The 15,240-nt window shown below is 39.0% G+C and overlaps 1 protein-coding gene across 1 annotated transcript in view; it reads left to right on the top strand.

Moving 5' to 3' along the window:
- Positions 1-14,814, top strand: part of CYFIP1 (cytoplasmic FMR1 interacting protein 1) — a 120,897-nt gene extending 106,083 nt beyond the window's left edge. The window contains exons 27-31 of the mRNA XM_059371743.1: positions 1,680-1,752; positions 2,313-2,407; positions 10,615-10,853; positions 11,313-11,460; positions 13,998-14,814. Of these exons, the coding sequence (XP_059227726.1) occupies positions 1,680-1,752; positions 2,313-2,407; positions 10,615-10,853; positions 11,313-11,460; positions 13,998-14,162 (720 nt within the window). The 3' untranslated portion in view covers positions 14,163-14,814. The remainder of the gene's footprint in view (positions 1-1,679; positions 1,753-2,312; positions 2,408-10,614; positions 10,854-11,312; positions 11,461-13,997) is intronic.
- The last annotated feature ends 426 nt before the right edge of the window (positions 14,815-15,240 follow it).

Raw genomic sequence — 15,240 nt, 5'->3', positions numbered from 1 at the left:
GGCAGCTGTCATTCCTTAACCAAGGCTCCCACCTGTCATCCATTCGCCTGATCAATTTCTGGCAGTCAGTCACCTACCTTTCACACTCTGTTGGTGCAGGCCAGCATTCATTCCTCTCCATGTTGCTTTTTTCACTCAACAGTAAATACATCCTGGAGATCATTGTACATTAGGAAGTGGTGACATTCCTTATCCTTTTTGTAGCTGCATAGAATTCCATTGATATCGCCCTCTAATGTGTTTGCATGACACAGAATCATCATCTCATCTTGTCCCCTTTTTTAGCTTGTTCCTCTCTCCTCCCCCAACATCGTCCTCACCTAGAATAGAAGGCCCAGGGGAACAGGACCTGGGTACACTGGTCTAGAGGTAGCTTCTACTACATATATTCTGCATGGGGGAGTTCATGCTTTGCTGCTGGCCTCAGGAACAGAGACATGGTACGGAGGGATACATCTCCTTCTGGAGGTGGAACAAGGGGCAGCTGCACTAGATTTATGTTTTGTGACAATAGGAGCCTCACTTGGTAAGTACAAAAAGTCTTCTCTTCCCCTTCTTGGTCTTAGCTTTGCCATAATTCAGGGAAATTTTCAGAAGGAAAAATACCATCATTTGATATATGTCTTGACTTTCTGAAAACAGTTTCTTTGTTTAGAAATTTGTCTTATTGGGGTGCCTCGGTGGCTCAGTGGGTTAAAGCCTCTGCCTTCAGCTCAGGTCATGATCCCAGGATCCTGGGATCGAGCCCTGCATTGGGCTCTCTGCTTGGTGGGGAGCCTGCTTCACCCCCTCTCTCTCTGCCTGTCTCTGCCTACTTGTCTCTGTCGGTCAAATGAATAAATAAAATCTTAAAAAAAAAAAAAAGAAATTTGTCTTATTACTGTGGGATTATAAGATTTCAGGATGGCTATAGAGTAGGAGGCGTGAGAGAACTCATTCATATCTTCTACCAGCCCCATGGGGAACACACCAGTCTTCAGGGCCCTTCTCTATAGTTTAAGAGCCTCTGAGTCTGCAAAATACCCTGTTCTTGACTACATTTGGGTTTTTGGTAAGTTTTTAGGAGTTCTGTAACCCCTGTGATATCAGAGGTAAACTTGCCCTTTACACAGCGATATTCTGCAGGGTTTTTATTACCAAGTCTTTAGAGGTGTTGTGATCCAAAAGCAGGTTCAGAGTGACTGCTCAGAACTTCGTTTGTGTACAAAGGTGATGCTGCCTTGCCTTCTGCGTCTAGTGCTGTTCACAGAGGAATTACCCTTCCTCCTGTCTATGTAGTAGTATATTGTTGTAAACTGTTATAACTAAGTTACAAACTTCTTAAGAGGCTAGTAGCAAATTAGCAGATCAGGGCTGCCAGACTGGTAAATCCTAGAAAACAAAGGCCATTGTTTTCAGTATTCAACACTGGTTTTTACTCATGTCTATATTTAAATTAATTAAAAGTAAATACAATTTAAATTCAGTTATTCAGGTATACTAGCCATATGTGGCTGGTAACATTTCAGTGTATAACACAAACAGAAAACATTTCCATCATCCCAGAGAATTCTACTGCATGGTGCCACTTAGAGTATTTGTTTTACACTAAATGGCAAATAGAGATCTTGTTTTCAGCACAACTTATCTGTCTTTGGATGAGGTAAATGTCCTAATGCAGTCCTCTTCTTTTGGTCTAGTCTTTAGAAGAAGTGTGTGACCTCTTGCACGCAGCCCCATTTCAGAACATCCTGCCGAGAGTCCACGTGAAAGGTAAGTCTGTGTATCTCTTACCAGGGAGTGCAGACTAACCTTTGTAGTGGTGACACTTAGTCCTTGTGACCAGAGAACTTAGTGCCAGTTTTGTTTGAGTTTCAGTGCCTGTTCCATCATAACTGGAGGTAATTGGTAAGCAACATGGTTAGATTAATACTGAATAATTGAAGTATTAAAGGCTGAAAAGATAAGTCTTGGATGTGCTTCAGAATAGCTACTATCCTGTTGTTTCATAATGGTTGAGTATCTATGAAACAAGAATGTCATGAGTTGATACTCATGCAGCGGATGGGTACAGAGGGTTTTGTACTATTCTCTTATTTTGATTACATTTGGAATTTTTATGTTTCAAAAAATGAATATTGAACAGAAAGTCAGTCTTATCGTTTTGAATTAAAATAAGCCAATTCTGTAATGTTCAGAGAGAATCTCTATATATAATGTTAACTTAAGAAATCTTTCATTTGTTTCTTTGACAAAATTAAACTTCAGCAATCGTTCTTCATGCAAAAAATTAAAATAAAAATGCAGAAATTAAAATATTTTTTCCACTGCAGAGGGAGAGAGACTTGATGCCAAAATGAAAAGACTGGAATCAAAGTATGCACCACTGCATCTTGTCCCTCTGATTGAAAGACTGGGGACCCCTCAGGTAATGCATACTGTGACAGCTGTCACTGCTGCAAGTTTGTTGTCCACATCAGGCCTGGGGCTGAAGCTTCAGATTACAGGCTCTGGGTGACCCTCCCTGGAAGGCATCATGAAGTTCGGTGGGCCTTCTTGGGCCTCAGTGTCTCCAGTGGAGTTCATAACAAGACCTTGTCACAGGGTGGTTGGGAATTTTGAATGCACTAACATGTACAAAGGGCTTAGAATATTATCTGGCACAGAAGACGTACACAATAGATTTACTTGTTTTTGTTGTCTATCTCTTCATGAAGAAGACTTTTTCATAGTTTTTTTTTTTTTAATATTGTTTTTATTTATTTATTTGACAGACAGAGATCACAAGTAGGTAGAGAGGCAGGCAGAGAGGAAAGGGGAAGCAGGCTCCCTGCTGAGCAGATAGCCCAATGCAGAGCTCGATCCCAGGACCCTGGGATCATGACCCGAGCCGAAGGCAGAAGCTATAACCCACTGAGCCACCCAGGCACCCCCACAGTTTTTAATAACAGAAAAAAGTGGGAGTCTCATACAGGAGGCAAGATATCAGGGTACAGGTCCATGATTTTATATCAAATTAAGCTAAATCAGGGTTTCTCAGATGCAGTACTGTCCTCAGTTTGGACCAGTTTTGTTTTTTTTTTGTTTTTTTTTTTTTTTTTAATTTTATTTATTAATCAGAGAGGGGGGGGAGAGAGCGAGCACAGGCAGACAGAATGGCAGGCAGAGGCAGAGGGAGAAGCAGGCTCCCCGCTGAGCAAGGAGCCCGATGTGGGACTCGATCCCAGGACGCTGGGATCATGACCTGAGCCGAAGGCAGCTGCTTAACCAACTGAGCCACCCAGGCGTCCCAAGACCAGTTATTTTTTATTGTGGGGATTTTCCTATGAATTGTAGGGTGATTAGCCATGTCTTTGGTACAGCAGCCTTATGGAGACATAACTTAGAAGCAGCAGTTTGAAAAACCGCCTGGGGCAAATGAAAAGGAGAGTAGTTTACTTATTTCAGAACTGTCATGCAAAACAGAAATCCTTGAGAGACTTCTCCAGGAACAAAGGAGCAGCAGGTGCCATGTCCATCCCCTGCCCCCCAGCATAAACACATGGCCTCCTGCAATAACCAGCACCATGCTGACACTCAACTACCTCACTTGCTAACACTGCTGCCCCACTCCCCTGTGCTATGCTACAACAGATCTGCACCCTTTAGACAAATATGCCTCACTCCTGTCTCAGGAAGAACCATCCTGCAGAGGATTGGTGCTGCACAAACTTTGCTAACACCACCATACCAGGGTCCCCCACTGCTCACCATTGCAGCTCTGCCCCTCAGTACACCTTGGCCAGAGCTCATCTGGGGGGTGCCACAGCCTGGCAGTATGCAAGCGCCTTAACAGGGGCCAGCACCACTTCCAAGTGACTCTTACCCTGCAGAGAGAAAAAGATAACCACACACATCAGTCAGACAGAGGGCCCAGCAGTGGGTTGGGGCAGACAACTGGTCTGTCTGCAAGCTCTGCCCACCAACAAAAGTTCAGGGGACAACACAGGGAAAGTTTGGTGCTACTGCATCTCTGGCAAACGCCTAGTCTGACTCAATTCAATCTGTAGGTGGTGCGAGACTAGCCCACTAACAACACAGGGACCAAGTACTCCCCATAACAGACAGAGAGAGCCACTGAAGACAATTAGACTGAAGGAAAAAGCAGCTCTGCCACAACAGCAGGACATACACAACACATAGAGGAGATACCCCTGAAGTGCTAGGTTCTGGTGAACAGGGAACACTGCATAGCAGAGACCTTCTTCATAAGGCCACTACTTTCAAGAGCAGGAGACATAGCTGAATTTCCCAGCACTTAGAAACAGACACAGAGAGTTAAAGAAAATGAAGAGAGAGAGGAATATGTCCCAAATGAAAGAATAGGGGGGAAAAAACCCACGAGAGACCTAAGCAAATGGAGATCAGTAATGCGCCTGATAGAGAATTTAAAGTAACCTTATAAAGATACTCATTGGGTTTAAAAAGAGTGGAACACATCAATGAGACCCTTAACAACAACAAAGAGAACTGATCAGAGATAAAGAACACAATAAATAAAATTAAAAATACACTAGCTGGAATAAATAGAAGGTTAGAAGAGCAGAAGAACGTACCAGTGAGCTGCAGGACAGAGAAATATAAAATAGTCAAGCTGAGCAGGTGAGAGAAATAAAATTATGCAGAATGAGATTTGATGTAGGGAACACAGCAACATGATCAAGTATAACAACATTTGTATTATTAGGGATCCCAGAAGAAGGGAGAGAAGGGGGGCAGAAAATTTATTTGAAGAAATAATAGATGAAAACTTCCCAAATCTGGGAAAGGAAAGAGAAGTCCAGATCCAGGAGTCACGGAGAGCCACCAACGAAATCTACCCAAGGATGTCCACACCAAGACACATAGTAATTAAAATGGCAAAAAGTAGTGATAGAGAATTTTAAAAGCAGAAAGCGAAAACTGTTATGTACAAGGGAAACCAAATGAAAGTATCAGGATTCTTCAGCAGAAATTTCGAAGAACAGAAAGGAGTGGGATGATCTATAGATTCATCATACTGAAAGGAAAAAATCAGCCAAGAATACCCTGTTCATAAGGCTATCATTCAGAATAGAAGGAGAGAATAAAAGTTTCTCACAAAAACACAAGTTAAAGGAATTTATGACCACTAAACCAGCCCTACTAGAAATGTTAAAGGGGATTCTTTGAGTAGGAAGGAAAAACCATAATTAAGACTAAGAAAAATTGGAAGCACAAAAACAATAAAAATAAACATATCCATAAAAGTCCCAGGACATACAAAATAAAAGAATGTCAAGTATGATACCATATACCTAAAATATGGGGGGAAGAAGTAAAAAATGGGTTCAAACTGAAGCGAACATCATCTTAATATAGATTGCAATATGCAGAAGATGTTAAATACAAACCTAATGTTAACCACAAATCAAAAACCAGTATCACACAGGCAAAAAAATAAACAGAAATGAATCAAAGTAAATTTCTAAAGAAAGCTGGCAAACTGAGAGAAGAGAGCAAGAGAAGAAAGATACAGAGATAAACTACAAAAACAACCACAAGACAAGTACCAAATTGGCAATAAATACACATATATGAATAATTACTTTGAATGTAAATGTATAAAGTCTCCAATCAAAAGATATAGGGTGATAAAAATCTTAAAAAAAATTTGTAAACCACGTCGGGCTCTCTGCTCAGCAGGGAGCCTGCTCCCCCCCCCCCTTTCTGCCTGCCCCTCTGCCTACTTGTGATCTCTGTCTGTCAAATAAATAAATAAATATATATTTTTTTAGATTTATAAAAAGATATAGGGCGATGGAATGAATTAAAAAAAAAAAAAAAAGACCCATCTATGTGCTGCCTACAAGAGACTCATTTCAGACCTAAAGACACATGTAGATTGAAAGTGAGGGCATGGAGAAACATTTATCCTGCAAATGGATGTGAGGGTAAAGCCAGGGTAGCAATACTTGTAGTGGACAAAACAGACTTTAAAACAATTCTGTCACAAGATATAGAAAGGCACTGTATAAATCATAAAAAGAACAATCCAACAAGAAGATAAAACAATTGTAAATACTTATGCCCCTAATATGAAAGCACCCAAATACATAAAGGAGTTAATAACAAACATAAAGTGAGTAACTGGCAATAATACAATAATATTAGGGGAATTTAACACCCCACTTATCAGTGGACGTCAAACAAAATCAACAAGGAAGCAGTGGCTTTGAATAACACACTAAAGTATATAACATATATTCAGAACATCCCTCCTAAAACAGCAGCATACACACTCAAGTGCACACAAGACATCCTCCAGAATAGATCACATATTAGCCCACAAAACAAGTCTTAACAAATTATAAAAGATTGAAGTCATGCCATACATCTTTTCTGACCACAACACTATGAAACTAGAAGTCAGCCACAGGAGAAAATCTGGAAAGATCACAAATAACATGCTACTAAACAATAAATAGGTCAAACAAGAAATCAAAAAGGAAATAAAAAATTACATGGTAACAAATGAAAATGAAAACAATAGTTCAAAGTCTTAGGGATGCAACAAGGGTGGTTCTAAGAAGGAAGTTTATAGCAATGTAGGCTTACCTCAAGAAGCAAAAACAGCCCCAGACAACCTAACCTTACATCTAAAAGAGCTAGTGAAAGAACAGCTATCAAAACCCAAAACCAGCAGAAGAAAGGAAGGAATGAATATTAGAGCAGAAATAAATGAGATAGAATCTAAAATATATATAATGTAATGAATCTGAAACCAGGAGCTTGTTCCTTGAAAAAATCAAAATTGATAAACCTTTAGCCTTTCATTTTAAAACCATTCATTTTCAAAAAAGAAGAGAGGGAATACTCAAATAAATATTAGAAATGAAAGGGGCTCCTGGGTGGCTCAGTGGGTTAAAGCCTCTCCCTTTAGCTCAGGTCATGATCCCAGGGTGCTGGGATCAGGCTTTCTGCTCAGCAGGGAGCCTGCTTCCTCCTCTCTCTCTGCCTGCCTCTCTGCCTACTTGTGATCTCTGTCTGTCAAATAAATAAATAAAATCTTTTTTAAAAATGAGAAAAGAGAAATCACAACCAATACCACAGAAAGACAGTTATAAGAGAATATTATGAAAAATTATATTCCAGGAGTGCCTGGGTGGCTCAGTGGGTTAAAGCCTCTGCCTTCGGCTCAGGTCATGATCCCAGGGTCCTGGGGTCGAGCCCCTCATCGGGCTCTCTGCTCAAGCAGGGAGCCTGCTTCCTCCTCTCTCTCTCTCTGCCTGCCTCTCTGCCTACTTGTGATCTCTGTCAAATAAATAAATAAAATCTTAAAAAAAAAATCTTTAAAAAAAAATTATATTCCAACAAATGGACAACCTTGAAGAAATAGATAAATTGCTAGAAATATTTAACTTCCCAAACCTGAAGCAGGAAGAAACAGAAAATTTGAACAGACCAATTACCAGCAATGAAATTGAATCAGTAATCAAAAACCCAACAAACAGAAGTCCAAGAACAGACAACTTTACAAGTAAATTTTACCAAACTCTGTTCTTCTCAAACTATTCCAAAAAACAGAAAAAGAAAGGAAACTTCCAGATTTATTGCATGAGGATAGCATCACCCTGATACCAAAACTAGATAAAGATACCACCAAAAAAAAAAAGAAGGAACTACAGGCCAAGATCTCTGATGAATATAGATGCAAAAGTCCTCAACAAAATACTAGCAAACCAAATCCAACAAATACATTAGAAGTCATTCACAATCATGTGGGATTCATTCCTGGGATGAAAGAGTGTTTCAGTATCCACAGGTCAGTCAATGTGATACATCGATAAGAAAATTGGATAAAAACCATATGATCATTGGGATACCTTGGGTGGCTTAATCCATTAAGCATCGACTCTTGATTTCAGATCAGGTTATGATCTTAGGGTTGTGAGTTCAAGCCCCATGTCAAGCTCCGTGTTTTTGTGGAGCCTGCTTAAGATTCTCTCTCCTTCCTCTGCCCTTCCCTGTGCCCCAGCCCCCCCCCCAAAAAAAAGAAAAAGAAAAAACATGATTGTTCGAATAGGTGCAGAAAAAGGATTTGATAAAGTACAACATCCATTCATGATAAAAACCTTCAAGAAAGTATGTTTAGAGGGAACATACTTCAATATAATACAGGTCTTACATGGAAAAACCCACAGTGAACATCATACTCAGTTGTAAAAAACAGACCTTTTCCCTTAAGGTTAGGAGTAAGATAGGATGTACACTCTGATCACTTTTATTCAACATAGTTACTGTCGGTTCTAGCCACAGCACTCAAAACAACAAAAAGAAAGGACATCCAGATTGGTAAGGAAGAAGTAAAACTTTCATTGTTTGCAGAGGACATGATAACTATATATATAAAACCCTGAAGACACCCACCAAAAAATGACTAGAACTGATAAAGGAATTCAGTATAGTCCCGGGATTCAAAATCAGTGCACAAAAATCCATTGCATTCTGTACACTAATGAAGCAGCAGAAAGAGAAATTTAGACAACAGTCCCATTTACAGTTGTATCAAAAATAGTAAGATATGTAGTAGTAAACTTAACCAAGGAGTTGAAAAAGCTGTACTCTGAGAACTATAAAATATTGCTGAAAGAAATTGAAGATGATAACAAACAAATGGATAGGTATTTCATGCTCATGGATTGGGAGAATAAATATTGTTAAATTTCCTTTATCCAAAGCTACCTACAGATTTAATGCAATCCCTGTCAAAGTACCAAGAGCATTTTTCACAACTAGAACAAATAGTCCTAAAATTTGTATGGAACCACAAAAAACTCCCAAGAAGCCAAAGCAATCTTGAGAAAGCAAAACCAGGTTGGAGGTGTCACAGTTCTAGATTACAAGTTAGGCTGCAAAGCTGTACTAATCAAAAAGTATGGTACCAGCAGAAAAATGGTGGTCAGTGGAGCCGAATAGGAAGACGAGAAGCAATCCCACAATTATGTGGTTAATTAATCTTTGACAGAGGAGGAAAGAATATGAAATGGGAAAAAGTCTCTTCAACAAATGGTGTTGGGAAAACTTGATAACTACATGCAAACATAGAGACTTCACCGTGAGACCTCAATCCATAAAAATCCTAGAACAGAATACAGTAATTTCTCTAACGTTGCCCATAACAATATCTTTCTAGATATGTCTTTTGAAGCAAGGAAAACAAAACAGATAATCTGTTAGGACTTCATCAAAGTAAAAACTTCCATATAACAGAGGATACAACCAACAAAACCAAAAGACAACTGGTTAAATTGGAGGAGATATTTGCAAGTGACATCTGATAAAGGTTTATTCTTGAATATATATAACTTATACAACTCAACCCCAAAAAACAATCCAATTAAAAATGGGCAGAAGACATGAACATACATTTCTCTATAGAAGACATCCAGATAGACACTTGAAAAGATGCTCAACATCACTCCTCATCAGGGAAATGCAAATCAAAACTATAATCAGGTATCATCTCACACCTGTCAGAATGGCTAAAAGCCCCAAACACAAGAAACAAGTGTTCCTATAGATGCCCAGGAAAAGGAACACTTTGCACTATTGGTGGGAATGCATACTGGTGGATCCACTCTGGAAGTTCCTTAATACGGAGGTTCCTTAATAAATTAAAAAGTAGGATTATCATATGATCCAGTCAGTAATCATACTACTGGATATTTACCCAAAGAATACAAAACACTAATTTGAAATGTTATATGCACCCCCGTGTTTATTGCAACATTATTTATATAAAAGGTAGATTATGGAAACAGCCCACATGCCCATTGATAAATGAATGGATAAAGAAAATGTGGTATATATGTGTTTACACACACACACACACACACACACAAAATGGAATATTATTCAGTCATGAAAAATGAAATATTGCCATTTCCAACAATGTGGATTGTGCTCAAGCGTATAATGTTAAATGAAATAAGCCAGTCAGAAAGACAAATACCATATGATTTCACTCATACGTGGAATTTAAGAAATAAAACAAATGAATACAGGAACAAAAAAAATTTTTTAAAAAAACCAGATTCCTTAACTACAACAAACAAATGGATGGTTACTGGATGGGGTGATGTGTGAAGTAAGTAAAGGGTATTAGGAGTATACTTGATGAGCACTGAGTAGTACATGGAATTTTTGGATCACTGTATTGTTCACCTGAAACGAATATAACACTATATGTTATCTATATTGGAATTAAAATTTAAGAAAAAATTTTGAAAAAAAAAAAAAAGAACATAATATCCCTGGCCTCTACCAACTAGATGCCACTCACCTGACCCCAAGCTATGATAACCAAAAAATGTCTCCACACCTTGCCACATGTCCTTTGGAGACAAAAGCACTCCCAGTTAAGAATAACTATACTAGACAGTTCTCCTTGACTGAAATATATTTAAGCTACAAAGACCTTTATGTAATAGCTGATATATTTATGTTGTTGATGCTTATTTATAAAAATCCTCTTCTGCAAATTAAGATAGTTTTCCAGTAAGTCAGAAACAAATCTGGGTAGTTTGGTTTTAGCAGCCCTCCTACCCGGCTCATAACGTTCTGTCCTTTGTGCAGCAAATTGCAATAGCAAGAGAGGGGGACTTGCTGACAAAGGAGCGTCTCTGCTGTGGCCTGTCTATGTTTGAAGTCATCCTGACTCGGATCCGGACCTTTCTGGATGACCCCATCTGGCGTGGGCCTCTGCCCAGCAATGGAGTCATGCATGTGGATGAGTGTGTTGAGTTTCACAGACTCTGGAGTGCCATGCAGTTTGTCTATTGTATTCCTGTGGGAACCCACGAGTTTACAGTCGAGTAAGTATGTGTTCAGTGGATGGGGAAGTGGGAGCAGGCTAACACAGAAGACTGCATTCCTCTGGAAGTTCACTAAAAGTTTGCTGAGCTGCTTTAAAGCCATTAAGTGGAAGTACTTACTTCATGCTCAGGAGGTGACTCAGGGTGTTCTCTGAACCCATGGAAACTTGGGCAAGTTGGGTATGCATTTTTCTAGGGGGAGGAGGCGAGGAGTTGTCCATAGCTTCCCAAAGTCATTCTTCTTTAAGAGTCCATGATCTTAAAAAATGGTTAAGAATGTGCCAGAGGAACCCAAAAGAGATGTTTATCAAAAAGAAAGACACATCTGCTGCTCACCGTTCCCTTGCTGGCCTGTTGCAAGTAGATTCCTTGGTCATTGACCTCTGGACACAAACTTAGAGAAGAGTTTATTATTTTTTTTGTTGATTACCCATTGTACTTGTTCCTTCTTGTTTCTAGGCAGTGCTTTGGCGACGGGCTCCACTGGGCTGGCTGTATGATCATTGTACTTCTTGGGCAACAGCGGCGCTTTGCTGTCCTGGATTTCTGCTACCATCTACTTAAAGTCCAAAAACATGATGGCAAAGATGAGATTATAAAAAATGTGGTATGTGAAAGAGACTTATACCATATGTGGAGGTTTCACAAAATAATCATACTTTGTACTTATTAAAAGGCCTTTTTACAGAATGCTTTTCATCCCGGTACATTAGAATGCTTTTCATCCCGGTACATAAGCTGACAACAACTGAAGCAGCTTTCTTTTCATTTCCAAAATGAATCTAAATATACTTGATAAGTAAAGCAGTCAGGCAGTTAAAGTGCTAATTTTTCCATTTTCTTTCTCTTTTTAGGGTACTTAGATCTGCTTCATATTATACAGCCTTATAGGATCTGCCTTTTCAGATTTTTGGCGTACCATTCCAGTTTCTTTTTTTGTGGCCAAAGGGTGTGTGGTTTTTGTTTGATTTGTTGGTTGGTTTGCTTGTTTTGGCTGCCTTTAGATCATTTTCTCTTTGGTCATTTTATGGATTCTTTGTAATTGAATTCTAAAAGTACTCCGCCATTATCTTTTCAAATATTTTAGTTTTTTCTCCCATTCTCTCTATTCTCTTTTAGGACTGCAGTTACGTACTTGTTAGACATTCTTCTGGTTCCCTTACCCCTTACCATGTTAGTTTTCAAATTAGTTTCCTCATCCACAAAAGACTGCCAGAGACTTAGTGGTTTAAAATGACACCCATTCTCTCAGTTCTCAGTCAGAAATCTGGGCACAGCTTGACTCATATGGGTCCTTTATCATCTCAAGGCCAAAACTAATGTATCTGTAGGGCTGTGCTCCTTTCTGGAGCATCTAAGGATGAATTTGCTTCCAGGCTCATTCAGGTGGTTGGCTGGACACAGTCCCATGAAGTTGGAGGACTGAGGTCCCCATTTCCTTGCTGACCATTAGCCCACATCTCAAGTCCCTCCCTCACTTTCCAGTCTTTCAACTATTCTTTCTGCCATATCTCCTGCCTCCACCTAGAGCAAGTTCTTTTCTCATTTTATTAGATTGGGGGCTCACCTGGAAAATCTAGGGTACTTTCCCCATTTTTAAAGTCTATAATCTTAACTACATTCTCAAAGTCTCTTTTGCCTTGGAAGGCAACATGTCTATAGGTTCTGGGGATTAGGGCATGGATGTCTTTGAGGGGCCATTCTAATTCCCATATCTTCATTTTCTGATCTCTCTGGTCTGTTCCCAGAAAAGTGTATTATTTAGTTAACTGATTCACTTCAGCTCTACTGTTTTTAATTTTGGATGAATTTATATTTAAAAGTTTGATGTGGTTCTTCAAATCTTGGTGGTAATTGATAATTTTGTCTTCGATTAATTTTTTTTTTACAAATTTCATGTATATCTTGTAATTCTAGTATCTTTTTATTATTTTATTTATTTGACATTTATTTATTTATTTATTTATTTATTTGACAGGTGCCCCTGTAATTCTAGTATCTGAAGCCTCAAAGGTTATCTTAAACTCTGAAATGTTTTGTGTGCTGGGTTTATTTGCCAGCTCTTGTCCAGTTGAACTTAGATTGCTTTTCTTTTCTTTAAAATTTACATTATTTGAGGGAGAGGAAAATTCAAGCAGATTGCACGATGTTTGGAGCCTCGCGTGGGGCTCAGTCTCATGACTTTGAGATCACAACCGAAGCCAAAACCAAGAGTCAGACGCTCAACTGACTTCACCTCCCAGGCATCCCATGGATTGCTTTTCTCCCTAGATTTTTTTTTTCCTCCCTGGATTTTTATTTGCTTCTCATCTCCACAGACTGTTAGCAAAATTGGAGTCACTTTAGAGGGGCCTAGCATTATTGGGAGTTTCTCGGTGTAATCCCACTTGCTTATACCTCAGGACATCTCATCCCATTGCCACTGGTGCCATCTGTCCCTTAGGAGGTCTTGGCTTCCGCTTTACCTCCTGCATAGACAAAACCTGCAATGCTTTTTAAAGTGTCCTCTTGTGTGTGTGTGTGTGCGTGTGTGTGTGTGTACATGAGTGTGTTATCCAATTCTGTTGTACTAGCAGTTTGTTTTTTTTTTTAAAGATTTATTTATTTGTCAGAGAGAGAGTGAGCGAGAGCGAGCATAGGCAGACAGAGTGGAAGGCAGAGTCAGAGGGAGAAGCAGGCTCCCTGCGGAGGGAAAGGAGCCCGATGTGGGACTCGATCCCAGGACACTGGGATCATGACCTGAGCCGAAGGCAGCTGCTTAACCAACTGAGCCACCCAGGCGTCCCTGTACTAGCAGTCTTATCAAAGTATCCTGTTGACAAGAACTGGAATCTAAGACTTATACTGGCATTTCTCCACTGACATTCTGTACATTCCCAGTTTTAAGTACACAGCAGGTTAATACCTATGTGTTGAATGAATAGGTCTATCAGTTGTACAGGTAATATAGTTAGTAGCATGAAACCAATGGAGATGTGCTTAAATTCAAAATGTATTCATTGTTCCAATAGGTACACTAGAGAGATAGATATGTGTGCTAGTTTGCTGTTATTTTTATGAGAAAATGTGAAAATCCTGCCATTTTGAAACATGAATAAATGTACATGTTTTGATAATAAAACATCCTAATTTTAATTGTTGCAGCCATTAAAGAAGATGGTAGAGAGAATTCGCAAGTTCCAGATTCTAAATGATGAAATAATTACTATCTTGGACAAGTACTTGAAGTCTGGTGATGGAGAAAGCACCCCCGTGGAGCATGTTCGCTGCTTTCAGCCACCTATCCACCAGTCCCTGGCCAGCAGCTGAGGACATGTACATCATGTTTTTGAAGAGACTCAGTACTGACTGCATTTAATAACTTTTAAGGGCATGTTTTCCTTTCCATAAACTATTTAGTGAAATTTTTAGGGACTATTTTTCCTTATCTCTGTGCCTGTTAAAGGGGGTACTTTTCAATTTAAAAGCTTAAATTTTATAAAATTGACTTATTTTTCTAGACTAAAATTGTATATGCCTTTGGTAATTAGAAAGTCTGAGAATATTGGCTGCTGATTGTTGCCATCATGTTCTTACAGAGTAATTTTCCATTTTTTCTATGGAATGTTCCAACAGCTAGCTATGTCAAATTGCTGCTGAGGTCATCCATTTATTCCTTAGCAAAGGATCGATAATGTTTGGGGGAAAATTTACAGACTTAAGAAACATACTACCAGCTCATTGTAATAAAATGCACTACCAATTAGAATTAAACTTAATTATTTAGCTTTTGTTCGGGGATTTTTCCTGATGGGTCTTTTATGAGTAACCTTTTCTAAGTCATTGTTCCCTTCCCTTTTTTGTGTCAGTGTTTCAGAAAATAGTGAACTTGATTCCTCTGCTTCTACTAAATCCAGTTGTGACAGAATCTAATTTGTAGGGTATGATTTAAAGGTTACAGAAATAAAGCTAATAAAACTTATTTGTGTTTATTCATTTAGTATTGTGACCCGGTGCCCTGGTTGGGGCAAGATACTTATCTGTACAGACCTGGCCCAGGAGATCTAGTCTAGGTCACCTACCACCTTGAAAGAAGGGACAAGATCATGATAGGGAGTAATTGCCTTATGGCTTTGGAAACAGAACACTAAAACCCATCATACAGCTACTGAAGATAAAGTCTGTGAACTACTCCATTGGACTCTTTAATCTTGACTTACTATGAAATAGAACTGTTCATTACCAAGTTACCTAAAAATGTTGCTTTAGGTAATGTGACTAACACTGGGACCAGCATTCTGCCACAGACTGAGGGTAGTATCTGCTCACCCTATACTGAAGTATAGACTATGAGGAATTATGATTAATGCTAAATTCTCTAAGACTCCATTATAAACCAAATTTAAAC

The sequence above is a fragment of the Mustela nigripes genome, chromosome 13, assembly GCF_022355385.1.
Source record: "Mustela nigripes isolate SB6536 chromosome 13, MUSNIG.SB6536, whole genome shotgun sequence".
In the NCBI taxonomy this organism is placed as follows: Eukaryota; Metazoa; Chordata; class Mammalia; order Carnivora; family Mustelidae; genus Mustela; species Mustela nigripes.
This window is presented reverse-complemented; position numbering and strand designations above follow the sequence as displayed.